Genomic DNA, 23,701 nt, shown 5'->3' on the forward strand with positions numbered 1-23,701 from the left:
AATAGGTAATTATTGCTATTATGAATGGTCTTTCAAAAGACTTGAGTTTGTGGATAATCTGCCACATGGAAAAAGTTCATGGAGTTGAGATATATGCCACTTTGAACAGGAGCCTGGATGAACTAGAGTTGCCATGGAGTTCAGTGTCGCTCTTCACTGCTGGACACATTAGTGCCAGTGGTGTCTGCCCTGCTGGGGAGACACTCAGACTGTATCCCCAAGACTCTCAGACTGTACCCCATGTTATTTGTAAGCTATACATTTTGTGGTGGTCCCGTAATAGCTTACATAGCAGAGTCTATATAATTTATTACCAAAACATGAAAACCCTTACTTCAGAATGCTTCTTTAGTATTTTAAATATACTGCCTGCCTGTATTTTAAATATACTGCCTGTAAGTGCACTACAAATGTGCTGTGATAAAGCTTCCCCACTGATTTAAGAGAGACAGTGGGGAAGCTTAAACTAGATGCAAAGCATCTAAATGCGGAGCATCTTTGATCAAAAAGAATTGAACTATCAGATACTTTGTAAGTCAAGAACATGGCCATATTGCAAACAGTCTTACTGGGTTTAAGTATTGTCACAGGAGAAAAGAAAGAATAGTTTACCATTAACAGTAGTGACTGTTAATGTTCAACTGAGATTTGATTTTATAAACATATATTACTAACAAACATTCTCTTAATTTTCCAAACTAATTTTATCTTTTATGTAGTTTTAGGTATAACACTGTTAATAATTATCCTGTTTGTTTAAGCAAAGTAAAAACACTGGAAAAATAGAAAATGCATACAAATACATTATTTGAATGAATAAAGTAATGACTCCCATATTTGTACCTTTTCATAATTTAAGAAATTTTTTAAATTGTGTGAAATATACAGTTGATATAATTGAATACACACAATGAACCAAGAACTATGATTAATTCTGAAAACATGCTCATTTCGTCGTCCAGCTAGAGTTTTTAGCACCTTATAATAAAGAAAAATCCACAGACTAAATAATAACTTCTTTTTAAAAATACTTTAATTGGCTAACTTTCAAAGCAATTATTGGGCATGTAAAATTTTTTCAGTAGAAGGCATAATTACTAAACTACTAATACTGCAGTTTTTCCTTAATCATTGTTTCCTATAGGTAAACAGGATACCCATCTATGAGATAACATAAAATCTGCTTTTCTAAATACTTGATTTCAGAGAAATTAGTGAAAGTAAATTCAACATTGTTGATTGTAGGTGAATATTAATCTTGAATAATTCATGCATATCTGGGCTGCTAGAGGAAACTTTTATACCTCTTTCAGCATGTGAATGACTGCAGCACTGTTTTATTTCTCTTAGAAAAAGGAGGGTATGTGGACAGAACAATACCATAATAGTTTTGGACTATGATGACAGTTTGAAGTTGTTTGGAAGATTATTGAATATAATAATGTACATAAGCTCTCAATAAATACCTGCTGAATTTAATTAGAGGCGACTTCCAGATCCTATGTAGATGCTTATAGCATCAGACGTTATACATTACTTTGATATATAGTTTCATTTGGAAAGCATTGTTAATCTGAAAAATACACTTTCTAACATATGGTGTGTCTATCTTAAAAGTCTGTCCTGGCTTCTTTTTCTTTCTATTTCTTCTTAGCCTCTTTCTATGAATTATCTTTTTCTACTTTCTCCTTAAATGTTGATATTTCCTAAGATTCTGTCCTAGGTTCTCATCCCATGTTACATATTCTAGATTATCTAGGCAATTTCATCCATTCCCATGGTTTTCCCAGACATCTTTCTTCTACTTGGACCTTTATTCTCAACTCTCAACCTCTATATACCCAATTATCTACGTAACACCTCCTGGATGTCACAGGCAACCCAACAGTATGTTCAACATTAAGCTCATCTCTTTCGCCCCACATTCCCAATCAACTCTCCCAAGGGGAAAAACAAGAGGATACATATATATGTGTATACATATAGAATATAGGTACCTCTCCTCCTGTTTTGGAAAGCCTACTGTTAATAAGCAGCAGGCCTGGAACTTTAAGTCTTCTGAATGGAATCCTCAGCTCAGAGTGTACTCTCCGTAACGTGGTGACCATATCTTCTGAATCAAAATTTGGCTGATGGTCTAACAATATTTTAAGCCTGAACGTGTTATTGTAATTATAGCACATACCGTATTTCCCCGACAATAAGACCTAGTCAGACTATTAGCTCTAATGTGTCTTTTGGAGCAAAACTTAATATAAGACCCACTCTTATTTTAATATGATATAAGACTGAGTATAATATAATGTAAAGTAATGTAATGTAATGTAATGTAATAAACACCCAGTGTTATTTTAATATAATATAAGACCCGGTCTTATATTAATTTTTGCTTCAAAAGGTGCACTAGAGCTGATGGCCCGGATAGATCTTATTTTCGGGGAAACACGGTATTACTTTTTCATGTCACTTTATTAAGTCATGGGCATTACAATAGGTAGACACTAATAACAACACATATAATGTAAAGTTGCAATTATGGTAAGTACACGATATATAGTATGAGGTACATTGTGTATACATACATTTGTGTGTGTGTGTGTGAGATTTGACATAGTTAGGGAGATCAAATAATGCTTCCCTTGGTGTTGGTTAAATTCGTTGTGAGGGTTGAGGAGTTCACCAGGCAAAGTTGGGGTATGGGGAGAATGGAAGAGTGTTGAAGACAGGTGAGGCAGCTTACACAGAGATCTGGTGATAGTAGGTGCCTACTATGTGAGCAGCTGTTTCTGTGCAAAATAATTTGCAATCTTGTTAGAGATTTTTCCCCTTATTTCTTCCTTCCCCCTTTCTTCTTTATTCTAAAAAATATATATTTGAAGCTGTACGTTATATTAAATAGAGAGTAGTAGAAAGCAAAATGTAACTGCTTCTCAAACTACTTGGTAGACAATGATTCAAATTCGATGAATCATGGGATTTAAGGAATAAACATAGACAGGACTTATCTATAATGCAACACCAAAAAGAAAAAGGTTTTGTGATGGTGTTGTTTTCATTCTTGTTACCTAAAATTACACCAGTGTTTATAATCTGTTGCCAGGGCACAACTAAACCCCGAGTAATAAATTTCAAAATCTGCTTAAATTTAAGTGACTTATTTTCTAAATGCATTTTATACTGTGAAGTTTAATATTCTATATAATCTGCCTTTGTGCGTTTGAGAATTAATTCAGACTGTAGACATCTATTAGAAAATAATGTGACTTTTGAACTACACTGAAGAACTCTCTGGTCTGTGGTGTTCTAAACTTGATTATTCTTTATTCTGTTGTTCTATTTTATAGGCATATGTATTATCCTTCAAAGGTAGTTGTGACGTTTGGTCCTCAAAACATTTCTTCAACTGCTCTTCACCAGTTCTTGAAAAGGAATATTATATTCCAGGAACAGGAAATTACTTTCAGTGTTTTATAACTTCCTTATAATGCCCTTAAAAACTGAGTTCATATCTCTTTCTTTGCAGAAAGGGCTATTGCAAGACATGAAGTCCGAGAAATTGAGCAGCGACATACAATGGATGGCCCTCGGCAAGATGCCGCTTTAGATGAGGAAGAGGACATGGTGATCATTTACAACAGAGTCCCCAAAACTGCAAGCACCTCTTTTACCAACATTGCCTATGACCTGTGTGCAAAGAATAAATATCATGTTCTTCACATCAACACTACCAAAAATAATCCAGTGATGTCACTACAAGATCAGGTAAATACCATGTAGGGAACACCTAAATGTTTTCTGACACTCCCTCACTCAAATTTTGTCTCAAGGGGACAAAGCACTTGGGTGCTGACCCCAATGAAGTCTCTTGGGGAAGGGATCTACCAAACTTCAACATAATTTTACATTCTTCACAGTGTTTGGTACATTTCCTCACATATAGTATGTATTCAGACATTTGTGGAATAAATGAATTAATAGCTCACATTTTTGAAGAGAAAATTTACACACTTCAGTATGGTATCCTTTAAAAAATATAAAATATTAGCAAGACACCGTGCAATAAAAATTATTATATTGTCTCAACTTATTATGATAGAGAAATCTTTAGTTCATGAATACCTGTGTTCTGTATGGCTCAATTTTATGACCAGCCTCCTGAATTTCATCTTATCTTTATTAGTAATTTATATATATATATAAATTGGCATATATATATATATATATATGTAAAAGCGCCTGGAAAAATAGGGATTTTGGCTTATATTTTAACATCATCTTGCCTTTTAAGTTGTCAGGACACTTTAGATAAACAGATGGATAGATAATTTTATGGACTAGTTTTAAGAAAAGTAGAGGAAATTATCTCATGAAATGAAATTTACTCACCTCTTTAGTCCTAGTAGCACACATTTTCTCCACACCTAGAATTCTAACTATAATTATAAATAAAGTTCTTTCTACAGATATTGAAGGGAATGGGAATTAGGCCCCATGCAATAATATTTGAAAATACTATCAAGGATTAAATGCCATCCTGGGGTAGCCTTATTAGAAAAGCATTTGTGATGGTCATATAGTTAGAATGTATCATTTGAAAATATCTGAACTTGTTTTGTTGCAGCATTGACTGTTATCCACTATTTAGCATGTCTATAATCCTCATTCTGAAGCAAGAGAGTAGCACTGATGCACAAGGTTAAGGTTTGCTTTTCTTGCTAGAGCTGTTTGTAAAGGACAGTTGTATATGGCGTATCATGTGACCATGTAACTCTTGGCTCTCTGCAGTATCTTCAGTTACGCTTCTTCATAGAACCAAACTCTGCATCCATTAGCCAAGCCAAATAACTTGTCTATAAATGAGAAAAAACATGAGCTTATTTCGCTAAATGGGTCATAAAAACTATTCATTACATAATATTGTATATCTCAAAGGCAAGTATTCTAAATAATCAGTTTTTATATGTGTATTAGATTTTAAATCTGTTTTCATGATTGCTTTTCAGAATATATCTTGATTTAAAAGGAACATTTCTTAATGCTCATGTAATTTTAGAATTCTTCAGTAGTAATTTTAGAAAAATGAAGTTAGCTTGCTTGTTCAGTTTTCGGAGTTGTTTTGTGTCCAGCCTTGTAAAGTTATCTGGCAGCTACAAGATGGCCAACAATCACATCGACCATTTTTTTCAGAAAATATAAATCTACACAAGCTCACCACATAGATATTTATTGGCATCATGCAGTGGTACATTTTCCCAGTTGCATTTGAATGAAATAAAGCTTCTATTTTTCTTTCAATTGCTTGTTAGTTATACGTGTGTGTGTGTGTACGCACACACAGACACAACCAGCAGAAGAGAAGCATAAACACGATTTTAAAAGCAATCGGATTACATAATGAACAACACTTGGGACACGTTGTTGTGTGGGGCAGAGGAGAGGAATAGTTTTAATCATTAGCTAACATACTTCAAAATATCAGCTAGTAGTTCAGAACCTGGTCTTAATTAGGCATGGCTTATATACCCAGTGTTCTCTGATATACCATGCTGAAGCTGTTCACTGGTCTCTTGCTCGATATAGAAGCAGTTGTTCAAACAAGTCATAGTTACTGCTTCCCTTTCTTCTGCATCACAAATTAGATAGCATTATTTTTTCATTTCCAATCTAGTAAGCTTCTAAATTATACTAGATGCCTTGAAAATAATTTTTTAAATATTCCCTGAACCCTATTTTGTATAACATACTTTGATTTTAATACCATATTTTTGTTCTTGTGTACTATTCTCAACTGCTTTATTATTCAAATAGGAATTAAATGACTTATTTTGCTCTTTTCTGAGAAATGGTTTCTAAACAATATCTGACTGAAGTGAGACGTAAAAGGTGAGATTCTTATTAAATCTGCTGTTGTCCCAGTCATTTATTTAAAGCCCAGTTTACTCCTAAAAATATTTTGGGATATAATAGGTGACCACACTCCACTCTTTATTCCCGCACCTTCCAACCTCAACAGTCCAGTCTGTTTAACATCTGCCTTTAGCCTTTTAGCCTCAGCTCGTTCCTAGATGTATTTTGTACATACTGTACTAGGCATTGTGCTAAACTATTTACATGCATAATTATTTCTTTCAAAAATTTTGGAGGCCAAACCCAAATATTTTTAGTCTGGTATAAAACAATTCAATGTGTACTAGTTAGGCATATTCTGCTATTTTAGAAATAGTTGTCAACTCTGTTTTTAACTTTTCATTTATTTACTGAGCATGTTATATGTACAGTGATTGTGCTATGTTCTTTAGGGAAATACCAAAGAAATTAAAAGCAAGGCCATATCTTTCATGGAGCTTATTTATAATTTACTTGGTAATGTAAAACATGGATGCAGGAACTATGAGAACTGTTCAAAGAAAACATCGATATGTGGTATTGTCACCAAAATGTTTAACCAAAAATATTTCTCACCAAAATATTTAACTTGGACATCCTCGTGAGGAGACAGGCAAATCCAAGTTGTAGAACATTCTCTAGAACAACTGTTCTGTAGTGTCCGTGTCATGACAACCAAAAAAAGTCAGGGTTGGGGTTGGGGTTGGACAGTCTTCTCTAGACTAGAGGAGACTAAAGAGACATGAAAACCAAATGTAACATGTGATCTGTGATTGGATCCTTGATCAAATATGTCTGCTACTTTCAAATAGTTCAGGAAAAATTATATGCCCGTGTGCGCGTGCGTGTGTGTGTGTGTGTGTGTGTGTGTGTGTGTGTGTAGAGAAAGGGAGAAAGAATATACACAAAAGTGGCAAAATGTTAACAGTGAATCTTGGTGAAGTGTACAGATGCTGACTACAATTCTTACAACTTGTCTGCAGGTTAGGAATTTTTAAAAATTAAGAGGTTGGGATAAAATTAAGAGGAAAAGTTAGAACGAGGAGATTAAAAGATAAACATTTGAGATAATAAATCATGAGAAAACTGAATGATAAGAAAAAGATAGACTCAGGCATGAAAGTTATATTTTTGAGATGGGCTTTACTTGGTTAATAGGAATTGGTAGGAGACAGGTACTCAGTTAGCTCTTCTAATTGGGAAAAAAACGTTTACTCTGCTATTAAGAAAATATTTCTACATTAAAATACATCTTGTCTTTAAAGTAACTATTTCAAATAGATGTAAGTGGCAGCATCTTTTTTTCCTTCTTCTTTTTTTTGGGGGATAGATTCTTTTATTTATGAATGGTGCTATCCAGGAGACAAGTGGCAACATCTTTTAAGATGTTTCTTGATTTTTTTCTGAGCTCATATATTTATGTCTATGATTGTATTTAACCCTTTTCTGTTTAGATATTGGAAATATCCAGAATTTGCATTCTCTATAGGACAACATAGTAATTGTTTTTTCTTTTAATTCACTATTAAGTCGACTTCTGGTCATTTGCATTAGAGCCCATGGTTTGAAATTAGTTGCAGATACGATCACTGCTCTTTTAGCACAGCTCTTTGGATGAGTACTTATCAACCTATAATCTTCACCAGTTAAAATGCAGATTCTGAATCAGAAAGACTAAGATAGAGCCTGATATTCTGAATTTCTAAAAAGCTTGTGTTGAGTCAGAACCTCCTCAAGGTAAATCTGAAATTGGCTCCCATGCATAGGGGACAGGGAGAAGCCGAAGGAAATGGCAGACCACCCCAGACTGGTAGGTGGCAGGATTAATATCAAGGGAACTTACGAGGCTTGTCTTGGGTAACCACACAACGAACTTTCCACACCCACCCACAAAACCATAAAATTTTACTTGGAGGCCTTAACTGGGGTCAGTTACATACACAGGGGATCTTCGCTGGGTTTGGTCATGCAATCAGTCCAGATCATCTCATCAGCACATTACTGTCTCAAGGGTGTGTCCTTGGGCAGCTTGGAGCGTGGGGAAGGCAAGAGGAGCACACATTCCATGCACGGGAGAGGGCACGAGGAGCCTCCAGCTGCCCTCATCCAGCTTGTGGGTCAAACCAGCAGTCACGTCTTCATGGCGACCTTCCCCAACAGCTTTCACTTGATGTCACAACTGATGCTTCCGGGCCTTGAACCACAGTTGGAGTAGCAAAGATCTAGAAGATGATTCTCAGTGGCATTACAGGCAGATGCATATATAATCTTCTTAGGATGGTAAGTTACTTATCTTTAAATTCATATTTCTCCCTCGCCAACAAAATCCAATTCCCTACCTAGGCTAACAGGCCCTTTTTAATCACACCCTTGTCTATTGTTCCAACCTCGTACTTCCTAGCCACACTGGCCTTTTGGTTCATTGAACGCACAAGCCTTTCCCACTACAAGGTCTCTGCATTTACCATTCTTCTTAGAATGCATTTCTTCTGGCTTCTCACAGTTGGCTTCATCTTATCCATTTCAAGTTTCAACGTACATGACATTTCCTTAGAAAAACCTTATTTGGGTATCCTCTATATTAAAAACCTCTTCCAAGTTAATGTGTATCAGCATTCTTTCTATAGCTTTCCTATTACTTATTGATTTACTTGTTTACTGTCTGTCTTTTCCTCTATTACAATATAAACTCTTTAAGGGCGGAAACCTTGTCCGTCTTGTTCAGCACTGTATTTCCTGTGCTTAAGAACAGTGCCTGAGACATCATACATGCTCCGTAATTTTTTTGTTGAATGAATGAATGGACAGATAAACCAACTTAGGCTCTGAAAATAGTTCTTAGCTAAGCAAAATACCATGATAATTATTGGCAGAGTGAGCCCCTCTGATGTTGGTAATAATATGATCTACCCTTAATCTCAGATGATTTGGAACACCTCCCACCCCCACCACCTTCCCACACACACACACAAAAGGGTGGAACGACTCATTTCTGACCTTTAGTGAAGATATTATATTTTATTGCTACTGAACCTTTCTTATATTTTTATCCAGCTATTACTCAGTTTTCCTCTTTGTGTAGAGAACTTTCTCTCTTGTTTCATAAAACTCCCCATGCTATACAGTGAATTTTTTTTTAAGTCTATGCATGAGTAGGAGTTTGGTATATAGTAATTACCCAAGTTAATGGTAGTATTCATTCAATAAGTAGTAATTACAAAGTTGGAATTTGTCCAGGCTGTTCAGAATGGCATTCCTACTTTTACATAGTGAAAACAAGTTCTTTTGTGATCACAGATAATCATAATGTTGAGACTAATCTTATTAAGAATGTAGGTCTAGATACACTGTTAATGAGATGGTGCTTTCTTAGCTGTTTCCTATAGCACTGGTGCAGGTCTGATTCAACTAGCGAATAAATCACACCACTCCCTACATTGCTTTTGTTTTCCCAAAAGGTACTTTTCTGATTACTTGCTAGCCTGACTCTGCTTCAGTTATAAAATCTGACAAAATTCACAGTATAGAATCTGCTCCAGGCTAGCCATAAAAAACATCTCTTCATCTACTATATCTAACTGCTTCTAAAACATCCTTGATGGCCTATTTCAGTCAGAGTATGGAAATTCTCTTTGAATAAAGTCACCATGGTGACTATTTCTTCTCCTCAAACCACAGTTTTCAGGGCCTTCCGGTTCCTTAACTTCCTTTGATGCTATTGGTTTTGTTCCTTTTTGCCTATCCGTTTACCTTTCATTAGTGCCATATATAGTATAGTCAGTAAGAATCCATAAAATGGACTGAGTAGAAGCTTGCTCACCTAATCTCCATTTCCTTTCACTCCTTTGTATTTGGGGCTTTATCTTGAAGTCTTGGGCAGAATGCTCAAGGATACACAGTAGAGGAAAACCAGAAGAAAAACTGAAGGACGAGACAAGTGGTGCAGGAGAGGTGAGAAAGCAGAAAGTGATGGCATGGGAACTGTATATAGACTGATTAAAGGGAAAAAGTGACAATGAAGAGAGTAGAGAAGGAAAATTCTGGAGAACTAAGCATAAATATTAAATATGGTGAAAAGAAGGAGCTAAATTAATACTTTGAAAAGTTTTTAAAAATACTGTTCCTCAGTAAAGATTATTTAGATTGTTATGTCCTTGGAAATCACTTTTGAAGAAGCTATCACGATGCTACAGAGTTTCAGTAGTGTGGAAATGACTCTTCTGAATGCTCAGGCTGTTCTCCAGGCCCGTGCCAAGGCCACTTTACCCTTATTGACCTCATTTGTTTGCTTAGCGCTTGTTTCTTCCCTATAAAGGAAGGTAAATCCCAGCTCAGCATCTTTTGATTTATTACAAATTGTAAACCAGCCACAGCTTTATTAATGAGACTTTAACATATTGCCTGAGTTAAATGTTGATGAGATGGGGAAAATAATGCACATGCATCAAGTATGTAGCCTTCAGTATTCTTTTAGTTGGAGATTAGAGAAAGATTCTGTGTGTTTTGGAGATTTTAACAATTTAAAAGCAACAATAACCCACCTGAATTTACATCAGAATGAATTTAGGAAATAAAATTCTAAGGCCTACATAGTCATTTATACTATGTCTCTTAGTTTTGACCGGCTGTCTTCAGCAACCCCGGAGTTTACCCAGGACAATAAAATGGGCAAGAATAAGTCAGTGATCATTGTTGAAAAATGGTTGTTCAATATGAGAGTAGTGAACAGGGTGGTTTGGAAGTTGAGATTATAATGAATGTAATAAGGAAAATAAACAATTCAGAGAGATATATTAACAGAACTTTGGGATCTTGGAGGTTGAGGAGTTTTAATGACTGGATTTGATGGGATTCCTTAGCAGTGGATAAAACCTGAAATTCTCAGTGTCCAATTTTCTTTTTTTATATCAGAATCATGATACAAATGATGTCTGCTCTCCTTTCCTTTCAAATCCTTTTTGTTTTTTTTTACACCTTGTGTAAATTGCATAATAATAAATAAAGGAAATTACTAGCTAGTGGTGTAGAAGGATGATTGGACCACAATCTAAGGTATATGGTTCCTGGGCTTCAGTTTCTTTGTAAAATAAAGAGCAAAGCATATGCTAGATCTCTTCCACCTCTAAAATACTGATTCTATAAACAAGAGAGATTGCGATTGGTGACAACAATGGAAGATTCATGCCTTGTTCTGTTCTCTGCCTTCATCAAACTTCCCTGAATCCAAGTAGAGACACACCCTTTTTCTTATTTTGTTAGTTTCAAACTGTGTTTCTTGAAATATTTTGGTTCTAATGTACTTCAGCTATCACTGTGTGGGGATGGAAAGAGGAGGCTTGAGTAGGTAGGATTCCTTCTCCTGTCCACCCCTTCTGTTTTATACATGTGGTAGTTTATAAGATAATCTTTAAAATTTTTCTCTATTTCAGTATACTTTTTTCTATGTCATAAAAACAGTGAATATGAGAGTACCTCTTTACCAAACGGCTTCTGTAGACATCAGGCCTCCTTTGCAAGCACTAGAAGAACAAGCCTCACATTAATACAACCAGGAGTTGGCTCCTGGGCCTATGCATGCTGAGGCCTTGCTCCTCATGTTGCCCATGGACCTGGCTGTCACGTGGAGACTTGTTGGATGTGCAGAATCTCCGGCCCCACTCCAGTCCTACTGAATCAGAATCTGAATTTTAACAAGAGTCCCAGATGATTCATTTGCACATTGATGTCTGAGAAGCCCTGAAACAGTCCAGATATTATCCAGCTTCCTGGCTCGTCATCTCCCACTGAAGGACACACATTGGAGGATGTGTGTTCCTAGGAGGGTTTAGTTTAATTTTGACCTTCCCTAGGAAGAGTGGAGGGAAGAAGGATACTTGAAACTTATACCTCTTATTTCTGCCTAAGTCTTTCACCACAGTGCATCTAAGTTTGTACTATAGCCCTGTCTAACATTTGGCTTATATAACACCATTTTCTCAGACTTCAATCTAGCATCTCCTTTCGTTTCCCTCTTACACCATCATATCCATATTAAACCTCAGCTTCTGGAAAATAGATCTGAGTTGCTAAATATGTCTAAGGGCCCTTAAACCACCACTTCCCATCCCTATTCTTTGTCTTCTGTTTCTCCCTCATTTTGGCTGAAATACTGGAATTTATTTTTACAGAACCAAAGGTTTATATGAAATAATTTATCATAAGTGGCAGTTGTAAGGACTTCTCATAGTCAACATATAAAATTGTTTAAGGATTCAATTTTTGGGTTATCTAATTTTTTATTTTCAGTTTGTTTTTCGTTTGCTGTTCGATACTTTCATTATATTTGGTGCCTTACTTGAAGAACAAAACAGAAAGAACAGGAGAACCTCAACTCACACATTTATTTATTTGGCTCTTTGTTTGGGTGAGGAAAATTGAAAATATCTGCTAAAATATAGTTGTATATTCTCTAATGCAATGTAATTTTGTTACCTACAGTCAAGTTTTAGATTTTGTTACCTACAGTTAAAATTTTAGTTTTAAGTTGTGTGTGTGTGTGTAAGATAATAAGATAAGGTTCATTTCATTTCCCTCCTAAACACTCAATTATTTCTCTAGAATATGAGTTATTAATGCTTCCCCTAAAAAACAAAATTTCCCAGAACCTTCCATTTTTCCCTAGTCCTCATTCTCCGTCATATGGCTGCTTTTGCATTGTTTCTCTACTCTGCCCTAGCATTAGACCTTATCCAGGAAGCAGCCATCATCATTGATTGCTATTAATTTATTGACTAATCTGGTAAAAAGTGCTCCAATATATCTCCATGTGACTTACTCTATTCTAAAATGCAAGCGAAAGATTGATAAATTGTCAAAAGTATCCAGCTGACAGTCCTGTGCTATGGAGGCTGAGGTCATAGCTTGCACACTTTCAGTTCAGTATGGGGTGGTGGGCCTGCACCTCACCCCATCCCCACCTCCTTCTTCACCTCCACACTGTAGCTGGTCTCCAGAAGAGATTCTTAACCACTTGCTGTTCATCATGTAGAGGTTTATCAAAAATATATACCGTTTTCCTGAGAAACTGTGTATCACTGCTTTGCAGCTGGTGATACTTAGGTTTACCAAGTTCTATATTAACCAGTTCTTAAACTTTTTAAAACATATTTACACTTAAATAATTTTTCATATTAACTGATCTCTTGTATACTTTTAATTCTAGTAAATTAAAATGTAATATTTAGATATTTTTAAAATGTTATATTTCACTTATATTACATCTCTAATTTTATTAATTTTTTTAATCAACAAGCTAGTGATATCTGCTCTTAACTCTTTTAGTCTTCTGATAATCTTATGTTCTCTTTAATCATTTTGGTTTAACGATTAGTTAATTTTTGTTTTATTTGTTGAGTCATTAATAAACATGAATGTTTACAAATAATAAGTCTCTGAAAAGAACAGATTTGCATAGAATATTCCTATGCTGAAGTGCTGCCTGCTTCAGCATGTGTTGGTGAATGTATGCCCTATACAGCATTTATAATTGACTGCCTTGCGCAATCTTGTTTTCAGGACACCCTTTCACTCTTTTCTGAGTATGGTGATAGTAGCTCTCTCCATGATGGATTAGTAGTTACAGATCACACTATACTTTCCTTAATTAGAAACCTGTGTTTTAAGCTCTGTATTTGTCAAACTGGTGTGATTGGTTTTTAAATGCCTAAATGGATAGTATTTTGCTGTCATTAAATTTCATTTTCTTTAAATTGTACTTAAATCATGAGTGTGTTCTCCTTTTTTTAGGTGCGTTTTGTAAAGAATATAACTGCCTGGAAAGAGATGAAACCAGGGTTTTATCATGGACATGTTTCTTATTTGGATTTTGCAAAGTAAGTTATACCTAAAGTGATACAGTAAAGAATGCTTTGTACTTTAGCAACCTAAAAGAGGAATAAATTCAGTAAATTGTTATGGTTTTGATTTTTTTAAAAAATACTGGCTTGCCTTTGCTACTTTTAGGCATGTGATTTAAATATACCATCTAGTGTTTTACTGCCCTCTAGTGTTCATAATTGTCATACCAATTTTAGAAATTCAAGGTCGATTACATGTAGGTAACGCTCTTTAAAGTTATTTATCATTACCATGTGTATGTTTCTTGTACAACCAAATTGACACTATTTTAGGAAAGTCCCAAGTTTTAACCTAGAGGTCAATCAGATTATTACTTACCATGTCATTGCCTGAGAACTGAGAAAGCAAAGAAGCCATCCCTCAGTTACTGGCACTCCAATGCATCAGCTGCTCAAAGTGCAGTAAAGTATACACGGTCCCTTGGGCTACCTTGCGTTAGCTTGAAAATTGTGATGTAGTCAAAGGAGACTATATAAGAGACAGTGATTTTCCTTTATTTTCCTTTATAGTGATTTACCTGAAACTGGAGATAAATAACACTCATCTTCCATATTTTGAGGGGAGTGAGGTTAGGGTATTTTTATCATAATTCTCAAGCCAAGTTCATATGACTACATGCCTCCTTACAGTATCCTAGCACTATGTGGCTCCCCTAGAGTCTGTACTACATTATGTTCTAATGTGAAAAGTGGTTAAACCATAGGCAGTTTGTGAATCCATTTGAATGTTACATAGAGTTCCATTCTAAAACTTCAAATACAAATCTTTTCCCTAATAGTCTGCACTAACTTCAAAAGCATTAAAAGTATATTTTAAAAATTGTTTAAGCGTAGACATTTTCATTCAGCCTTTTCGTTAGCAGTCATGACTTCAGAGTCATACACTGTCATGCATTTGTCAGCTTTAAAGAACATTCTGTGTAAAATTTGAAAATTAAATTGTTATCCCACTGTCAATTTAACTTCTTAAATTTGAAAAGAAAAAGTTGAATGAAATATTCCTGATTCAGATTAATAATAAATCTTAACTTTTTCGAAAAGCGTGTAATTAAAAAGGAATATCCCAAATATTCCATACATAAAACAATATATTCTTATTTCTAGTTCCTCCCACACTATTCAAGATCTTTCAATAAAATTGTAGCTTTAAAGTTAGGTGTACATTTTTCTATAAATAATTCATACTGCAATATTGAAAACATTTTATAGGCAGTTTTAAAATAAACTATTTTTTTCTTTGCAGAGGCATTGAACCAATTTCATAAACTTCATTCATATGCATATTTTCCCTCAGGGCTGCATTATCCTTCAATTGAATGTTTGTTACCCTTTCACCTAAATGATTTATATTTTCCACACACAGCTTGGTTTCTAATACTTGAGGTTTTCATTATTAGAATAATATATTGAGTACTTTTGCTTTTGGCAAAAGTTCTGTACTTAGAACAAAGCTCTGGTATTTGCTAGGGTTCTTGCAGTTGAAAAAGTATAAAGCTTCTTGAAAAGATTAATCTCATTTATTAAATACTAACATGAATGTTTAAGCGTTTGAATATTTTCATAATGGGTCTCATGTTATGGAAGTGAAAGGTACTGTGAGAATTTTTGATAGACTTTTACAAGATTTTAAACAAATACCTAAGAAAATCAATTAGAGGAAATATAATTTGATATATAGAATCAAGAACTTATAGATGTAACTAGTATCTTTTACAATAATTTTTAGTTTGACAGCTGTATTCACCATGAATGAGTAAAGAAGAAGAAAGAAATATCACCTTAACAATTTTTAACATACATTATTCTTCAAAATATATTCTTGACTGGCATAGTACTTTGTGGAATCCATTAAAATACTTGCCTTCAGGAGAAAACAGTCAAATTTGGTGAAAGAAATAATATTTAATCACATAACTTTTTAATTGCCTTAGCAGAGACATTAAAAAGAGTGTAAACCCAGTAAACCCCAGGAAACCCAGGAAGTGAGATAGAGAAATAAAAAATGGAAAGTGCTTTCTAATTTAGACTGATTACTAAGAAGCACATGTTTATTTGCAGGCCTGTGTCTCAAGCCATGTTTTGGTTTTATTCAGAACTTGAGAATAAGAACAAAAATAGCTTCTTGTTATATATTTCCTTTCCTCTCCTGACTGACTCCTTTCTGTCCTAATCTTATTTTTGATTTTTAAAACACATTCCCTAGTTCTTGTTTTTCCTATTTTCCCTTTTGTGTTCAATTATTGTTTTGTTTTCTTCTTAGTTCATGGACAATGCAATTTTAAAATAATGTAGCTAGGATAAACTGATGTCATAATTTTAGAAATTTTTCAGCTGTTTAAAAAAATTATATAGGTTGGACATTGTCGTAACATAGGGTGCAGGCAATATAAAGTTGAATAAGTTGCAGCTCTTGTCCTTACTGAAACCTCATATTTTCCTGTAATTATCAGTTCATTATGTTTCATTATAATGAGTGAAAATATTACAGATTACCCTATGTTTTACATTCATACTATTCATTGATGAGCAGCATCTGTTACCCCCACTTTGATTTTCTTCAAATTTTACAAAAGAAAAAACATTAGAACAGTCTAAAAACCTTTCCAGTAACATTTTTCTTTATAATGAATAATGTTCAGCTAAAAGAACATTTTAAAACTAGATTTAATATTGGTTTTGATCAGTCTCTGCTGAGATTTTGTTCTCTTTCTTTTTTTTTTTTTTTTTTTTTTTTTAATCTAGCAACCTAACGGGCACTTGTCAGCCTCTGTCTTAGAAAGATATTTGGGAATTATTTTTGATATAGCAGTCAGTTTTATTCAGTCCTACGTCAGGTGTGTACCTTTGTGGTTGTCCCCAGGAATGAGTATGGGTTTTCATGGCTGTCATTTTGGTTTCTCCATATCACCCCTGCTGTCTTTTTCAGAACAATTGAGGTGAATCAGTAAAAAGCAGATATATCAGGACAAGAAACAAATAACTAAATACCTCACTAGATCTGAAATATCCTAGAGCGAAACAAGTGACAATATTTTAGGCCTTAATAGAGCTTGTTAGTATATAGATTTCTGTGAGATTGTCTCGTGCACTCATACTTCTCTGCTGAACCAGATGAAGTTTGCACCATTTTCTACAGCTTTCAACAAATATGTCACAACACTGGACGTAAAAAACATTTAAAAAATGATTTTCATTACTACAAGCACTATGTGAGAGTTGCCTTTTTATTGACCTGTTCTACCAGCTCTTTCTACAGCACGGATCCCGCAGACTGTTGGGAGCTATCTCTGAAGTCAGACAGGTCTGCAGTTAAATCCCCACACTGCCTTCCCAGCTCTGTGCTCTCAACCCCATTACCTCAGATTTTCAGTTTCTGCATTTGTGAAATGAGGAGTATTCAAATAACAACTTCATGGGTGGTTGTGAGAGTTAAATACGATGATGTATGTGAAGCACTTTCTGTGCTGCATACAGAGCAGTGTGACGTTCTTTTAAAATTCTGTCTTCTTTCAGTTCCCATGTTGTCTTACTGGCATTTCGTCTTCTCGCTCTCTGAATCTCTGCTGGTCCTTCTTATTCCTGATTCTTAATAAGGCATTGCTCAAGATTCTGTCTTTGCCTCCATTATTCTCTTTTGGGAAGTTTACCCATTTTTATTTGTCAAGATCTCCAAGCAAGAAACTGTAGAATCTTGGACAGCCCTTTTCTTCACCACGTACATCTAATCAGTCACCAAGTCTTTGGAGTCTGGCTTCTCTCAGCATCATAATGCTTTTGACCTTCATCCAGTTCGATGCATGTATCACTAGTCAGTTTGTTAGTGGGTAATATTCCATTGTATGAATGCACCACACTTTCTGTCTATTCAGCAGTTTCTGGATAGTTGGGTTGTTTCCAGTTTATGGTGATTATTAGTAAAGCTGTCAAAACATTTGCATGCAGGTTTTGTGTGGTCATACACGTCCTCATTTCTCTTGGGTAAAACCTAGAAGTGTGATTGCTAATGTGTACGGTAACTCTGTAAGATGCTGCCAAACGGTTTTCCCAAGTGGCTGTATTATTTGGCAATGTCCCCAACAGTGTATGAGAGTTCAAGTTACTGTGCATCCTTGCTAGCATATGGTATTGTTAGACCTTTCTTTTTTTAATTTGGGCCATTCTAATAGATTGTAGTAGATGAATGTCCTTTTTAAAAGATAATTACTTTAAAAATCACTTACAACATTATCATCAGTGGGACCAACAAATACCAACAGGTCATTCACTATTTTTAAAACAAGACAATGGGAACTTGCCATTAAAAGGATTCGAAAGTTTCTCTGAACCTCTCAGAGCTAAGAGAGTCCAGAATAAATGTGTATATCAATGTCCCCAGTGAGACTGTTATTAACTAGAGATGTTAAATCTAGTGTAAAGGAGACATCTCAATGCTTTCCAGTCTATTCAGCCCTCTTTCAGCTTCATCATCTCATATATAGGCTTTGTCTTGCCAATTGACAAGGTTCCCTTCAAGTGTTCTGAGTATGCACTTGCTCTTTTAACCATTCTTGATGTTCATTCATCTATCTAAGCTGTATAGAGTGGATTGTAAAGAAATGAGCTGAGTTTGTGTTCTTTGCTTTGTCATAGCACACATGCTGACATGGTAAGAATCAGGTTCCTAAAATGTCTTTTTACCAACCTGCTGTTCAGATTATACTTTTCCCCTTTTGATCCTATGTTCCACCACAGATTCTTACCAAATATGCTCTTCTCTTCCTAGGAAGATCATGGTCTAACAGGCCAATAATAGTTTATCTTCCTGGAGTGAAGATGTGTTTTCTACTCTTCCATGTGAGCCCTCCTGAGGAGCAGCTCAGATGACTGGGCCGGGTTAAAAGTGGAGGCTGTGACCATAGAATATATTCCACTCCCAACCCTCACCCCCCACTTCACCCCACCCCCACCCCCAACAAAACTAGCTGGTTGGCAAAGTAATTAAACCTACAAACCTAAAAGGATGCTTGTTTCCTAACCAGCTGAGCTGAATGGCCCAGATACTGTTTTTATCATGCCAGTTTTCTGTTACGTATAAGCCCTTGCCTCCGTGTGTACAAGTATATAATCATACCCTAACTTACAAATAATAGTTCTTATCCATTTTCAGGATGAGTTCCTACACATTATCTTATTAAAATCACACATATAAATGTCACTCAAAACCATGTCCTAGAAAGTCATTTCCTGGACAGCAAGAAGAGTGTTGTAAAGTGCCATAGCCCCTTTTCACTGCTGTTTGGTAAGAATTGCTGTCTGTTCCAGGAACTAGGGGAAATGGAGAGAAGAAGCTTGAGGGGAAATGTTCTTCTGGAAGGAGGCAGTTCCCTAGGGAATGGCTAAGGGCGGATCAGTAGCTAATAATGAAGACGATAAACAGGGGGTTCCCAGGGGATTTTACAGTCTTAAGAATAGAGTCATTGACCTATTGTCCCATGCTTTCCTTTTCTTGTAGATTCCTATTATAAGACTCTCAGCCCTCTCAGTTAAAGTAGCCACTGTGTTCCTGAGGCCTCCCTACCCTCTTCTCAGTACTGAGTGTACTCTCCCACAGAAAGGTTTTGTAAGTGGCTAATTCACAAAAGTCTATTCAGCCTAATTTTACTAATTTCGACACCTATATGTCCAACACAATGCTGAACATTAATGATAAAGCCATGAACAAGAGGGAAACAGTCACTCAGGACTGTTCTCATGAAACAAACACTCATGAAACTTCTACTGTAATACTTAATGTGACAATGCCATATCTTTGCAACAATACTATTTCCTCTTTTTTAAAAAACTGCAAAAAAAATTTTTTTTACCACATTTTTGGTTTTACATGTTTATGAGTTCAGGGAAAAAAAATGCATCCCAAGTTCTAATCAACCAAATCACAATTGTAATATTATAAAAATGTTTTATAAAAGGATTCTCTGTAGTTTTCAATATTTCCATGTGTACAAAGAAAATAGTGCTTAGAGTTATTGTATTTAATCATGAGGAAAGAACTAGAATTCAAGAAAACTGACCCCCTTTTACACATAAAGTAGTTCTTATAGATTACTACCTATCTGTAAGTTAAGAACTTCCTGTTCAGTTAATTTTCAATAATTCACTGAAGATTCAAGTTATCTAGGCCCCTTGCTTTTTCTCTTCTGTAGTCTCTTGATACTACTCATGTGCTTAAGAATTTAGTATAAAATATTTGTAGAATGCCTGCTGTGTGTAAGATATTGATTGTAATATGCACAAGTAAGGGAAAATGTGAAATTGTTTAGTTTAGTTATATGCTTTTTAGTGCCTTTGGGAAAAGATTTTAGTAAGAAGGGAACTTTAAGTTACAAGCTATTAGCTAAATTGAGGGTTTCTATGGACAGATGAGTGAGTACATCAAGAGTGGTTACAAGATCAGATAATTAAGTTCCTGAACTCATCCTAGAAAAAGTGCTACATACCTCATTGCTGAATATCACTATGTTCACCTTCGAAGTACTCCCCTTGGGAAGCTATGCACCAACACCAGCGCCTAGTCCACCCTTCAAAGCAATTTTGCAACTTTTTTTCTGGAATGGCCATCAGAGCTGTCATTTTATCCTTGATGTCCTGAATGTCATCAAAATGTCTTCTTTTCAATATTTCCTTTATCTTTGGGTAAAGAAAGAAGTTATCAGGGGCCAGATCAGGTGAGTAGGGAGGGTGTTCCAATATAGTTATTCATTGACTGGCTAAAAACTCCATCACAGACAGTGCTGTGTGAGCTGGTGCATTATCGTGATACAAGAGACATGAATTGTTGGCAAAGTTCAGGTCATCTAAACTCTTTTACGCAGCCTTTTCAACACTTCCAAATAGTAAACTTGGTTAACTGTTTGTCCATTTGGTACAAATTCATAGTGAATAATCCCTCTGATATCAAAAAAGGTTAGCAACATTGTTTTGACTCTTGACTTCGACTGACAGAACTTTTTTGGTCGTGGAAAATTGGCTGACTTCCACTGTGCACTTTGATGCTTTGTTTCAGGGTCATATTGGTACACGCATGTTTCATCACCAGTGATAACAGCCCAAGACATGGTCTTGCCTCTCCACAAGGTCTTGGCAAACTTTGACTCTTCTTTGCTTTTGTTCATTAGCAAGCTCCTTCGGGACCATTTTTTACACACACATTTCTCCTCCCAAGATTTTCAGTTAAGATTTTCCTGTTTTTTTTTCTATCGATGTTTACTTGGTATGCTATGCTTCTCACAGTCAGCTGATGATTTCAACACACAATTCGATGAATTTTTGCAATGTTTTCCTCAGTTCTGCTCAGTACTGGTCACTTTGACCTCTCTTCATCAGTGATGCGTTCTTTCCCCTCAGAAAAACATTTAATCCATTTTTTTTTTTTTTTTTTTGTGGCATTATCCCCATAAACTTGGACTAACATGTCCCTGGTTTCATTTGCACCCTTGCCAAGTTTAACAAGAAATTTAGTGTTTGTTTGTTGCTCTAATTCAAGCTCAGACAGTCTCACGACAGCAAACAAAAGCATGCATCAACAATAATGAACGCCACTCAGCAAGATACCATAACACGTTGATATGAACACAATTGACACTGTATAACAGTGTGAGACACTGATATACCAAGGTTATGAAACCTTACTGAGCTGTTTGTACAGTGCTGCCAGTGTAAGCGCACTGTGGCAAGTTCTCAAACTTAATTGTCAGACCTCATATATACTTCCTCCACTGCACTCCCATCTCTCTACTCTCTTTCTGATAATATCTATCCCTTTTGTGGTTCTGCTGCAGCCAGACTGATCTCCCTGCTATTCCTCAAAAATGCCTGGCACTTAGCTGCTTCAGGGCCTTCAGACTTGGAAGTCTCATCTTCCTGGAACACTTTCCCACAGATATCTACCCTGTTTCCCCAAAAATAAGACCTAGCCGGACAATCAGCTCTAATGTGTCTTTTGGAGCAAAAAATAATAAAAGACGCAGTATGGTATTGTATTGTATTGTATTATATTATATTATATTATATTATATTATATTATATTATATTATATTATATTATAGAAGACTCAGTTTTATATTATAGTAAAATAAGACCAGGTCTTATATTAATTTTTGCTCCAAAGGACACATTAGAGCTGATTGTCCGGCTAGCTCTTATTTTCAGGGAAACACAGTACATGGCTCCCTGCTCATCATAACCCCAGTGATGCCTTCCTGAAAAACCCTGTTTTGAATTGTACTCTCCTCACTTCTCCTGGCACTCTCTATTTCCTTTCACTGCATTATATTTCTGCTTAGTACTTTTTGCCATTTCATGTATTTGCTGCTCTATTTGTTTATATTCTATCTTGAAGTAGAATGCTACTCCGGAATGACAAGAAATGACAAGAAATTTTATCTTTTTTTTTTCTTCTTTTTTTTAGTGAATTAATGTAATAGAAAGAAAATTTAAAAAAAAAAAATACAAGGGTAGCAACTATAAGGAAGACAGAATGAGCAAAGGCATTTAAAAAGAAATAGGAATAAGAATAATGGGGGTGGGCGGGGGGCACGGTAGACGAGGCAGACCTAACTGTAACAGACTGATGATGGTCTCTTGTTTGATGAGAGTTGAAAATAAAGTGAGATCAATAAGGTGATACCTAAGACATAAAGCAAACAGATATTAACAACCAGGCACGGGAGTTTTGGGTTTGATGTCAACGTAAACAGTAGAGTTATTCCGGGTTTCTTAGAAGAGTTACCTAACAAATGGTGTTTTAGGAATATCAGTTGGGAATTCGTATGAAGGTACATTGAAAGGGAGAGAGATGGGTTGTAAGAGAACCAAGTAGGTTATTGTACTGATCTAAGCAGGAGACCTAGGAAGAGGGCTGTGGTGAAGAGAAAGGGAATGATGAAGATGGGTCACATCTGTGAGAAAGCCTACAAGCGAAAAATCAGAAGGACTTGGTAACTGTACTAAAGGAAGAATAAAAGAACGTGAAGAGTCAAGGTAACACTAAAGTTTCAAGACTGGGACAAGTGAAGATATTAAAAACAGGGAGCTAGCTGGACAATTCTAGGGTCTGCAAGGGCCGCTATAAAGTCTTGTGTTCCTTTAACTCTTTATCATTCTCTAAGGAAATAATGCTGAAAACTTAATGTCTTTCACTTCTATCTCATCTTTAAAATCAGCAATAGTAGAAGGCAGACTCAAATGGTGGCATTTGTGTGGACTTACATTGTATTCATTAATATTTATCTAGTTTAGTAGGCCAAAAATGAGAAATCATTGCTTCATATAATTAAAATGTTTTATATAATTCTTGCCAGTAAAATTTTGAATTATGTTTCATTCAATTTTCCATTCTCTTTATCGTCAGCCATAATTTAAAAATTCTTATTTCTTGTTTACTTTATTGTAACATAATCATAAAATATTTCCTAATCTCCACATATTCCATTTTATTTAAATTATTCATGTTCTTCTTTTCCTATAGAATCAACACTTCAAACTTATAATTTCAGGACACCCCTAAACAGAATGCAGACGCCAATTTCACCTTTTAAATTTTGTTCTGTTTCAGATTTGGTGTGAAAAAGAAGCCAATTTACATTAATGTCATAAGGGATCCTATTGAGAGACTAGTTTCTTACTATTACTTTCTGAGATTTGGAGATGATTATAGACCAGGGTTAAGAAGACGAAAACAAGGAGACAAAAAGGTAAAACTTCAGTTTTAAAGTTGTATAAAAATAATTGTTTATGAAATACAGTGAACAGCGCCCTTAAAATTTATTATTGACATAAATGTACTACCTGCTTGTTGTAGAAATTTTGAAAAGAGCCCAGAAGTATAAAGAAGCAAAAGTAAAACTACTTTATAGTTGAAATTTTGGAATACACATAATTTT

At 35.3% G+C, this 23,701-nt stretch overlaps 1 protein-coding gene across 2 annotated transcripts in view; it reads left to right on the forward strand.

Annotated features, from left to right (window-relative positions):
- The window catches only part of HS2ST1 (heparan sulfate 2-O-sulfotransferase 1), a 172,997-nt gene that overhangs the window by 135,923 nt on the left and 13,373 nt on the right, over positions 1 to 23,701 (forward strand). For both annotated transcript variants that reach the window (XM_019751748.2, XM_019751747.2), the window contains exons 2-4: positions 3,524 to 3,762; positions 13,672 to 13,757; positions 23,374 to 23,512. In XM_019751748.2, coding sequence (XP_019607307.1) covers positions 3,524 to 3,762; positions 13,672 to 13,757; positions 23,374 to 23,512 — 464 coding nt within the window. The remainder of the gene's footprint in view (positions 1 to 3,523; positions 3,763 to 13,671; positions 13,758 to 23,373; positions 23,513 to 23,701) is intronic.

The sequence above is a fragment of the Rhinolophus sinicus genome, linkage group LG06, assembly GCF_036562045.2.
Source record: "Rhinolophus sinicus isolate RSC01 linkage group LG06, ASM3656204v1, whole genome shotgun sequence".
Classification (NCBI taxonomy): Eukaryota; Metazoa; Chordata; class Mammalia; order Chiroptera; family Rhinolophidae; genus Rhinolophus; species Rhinolophus sinicus.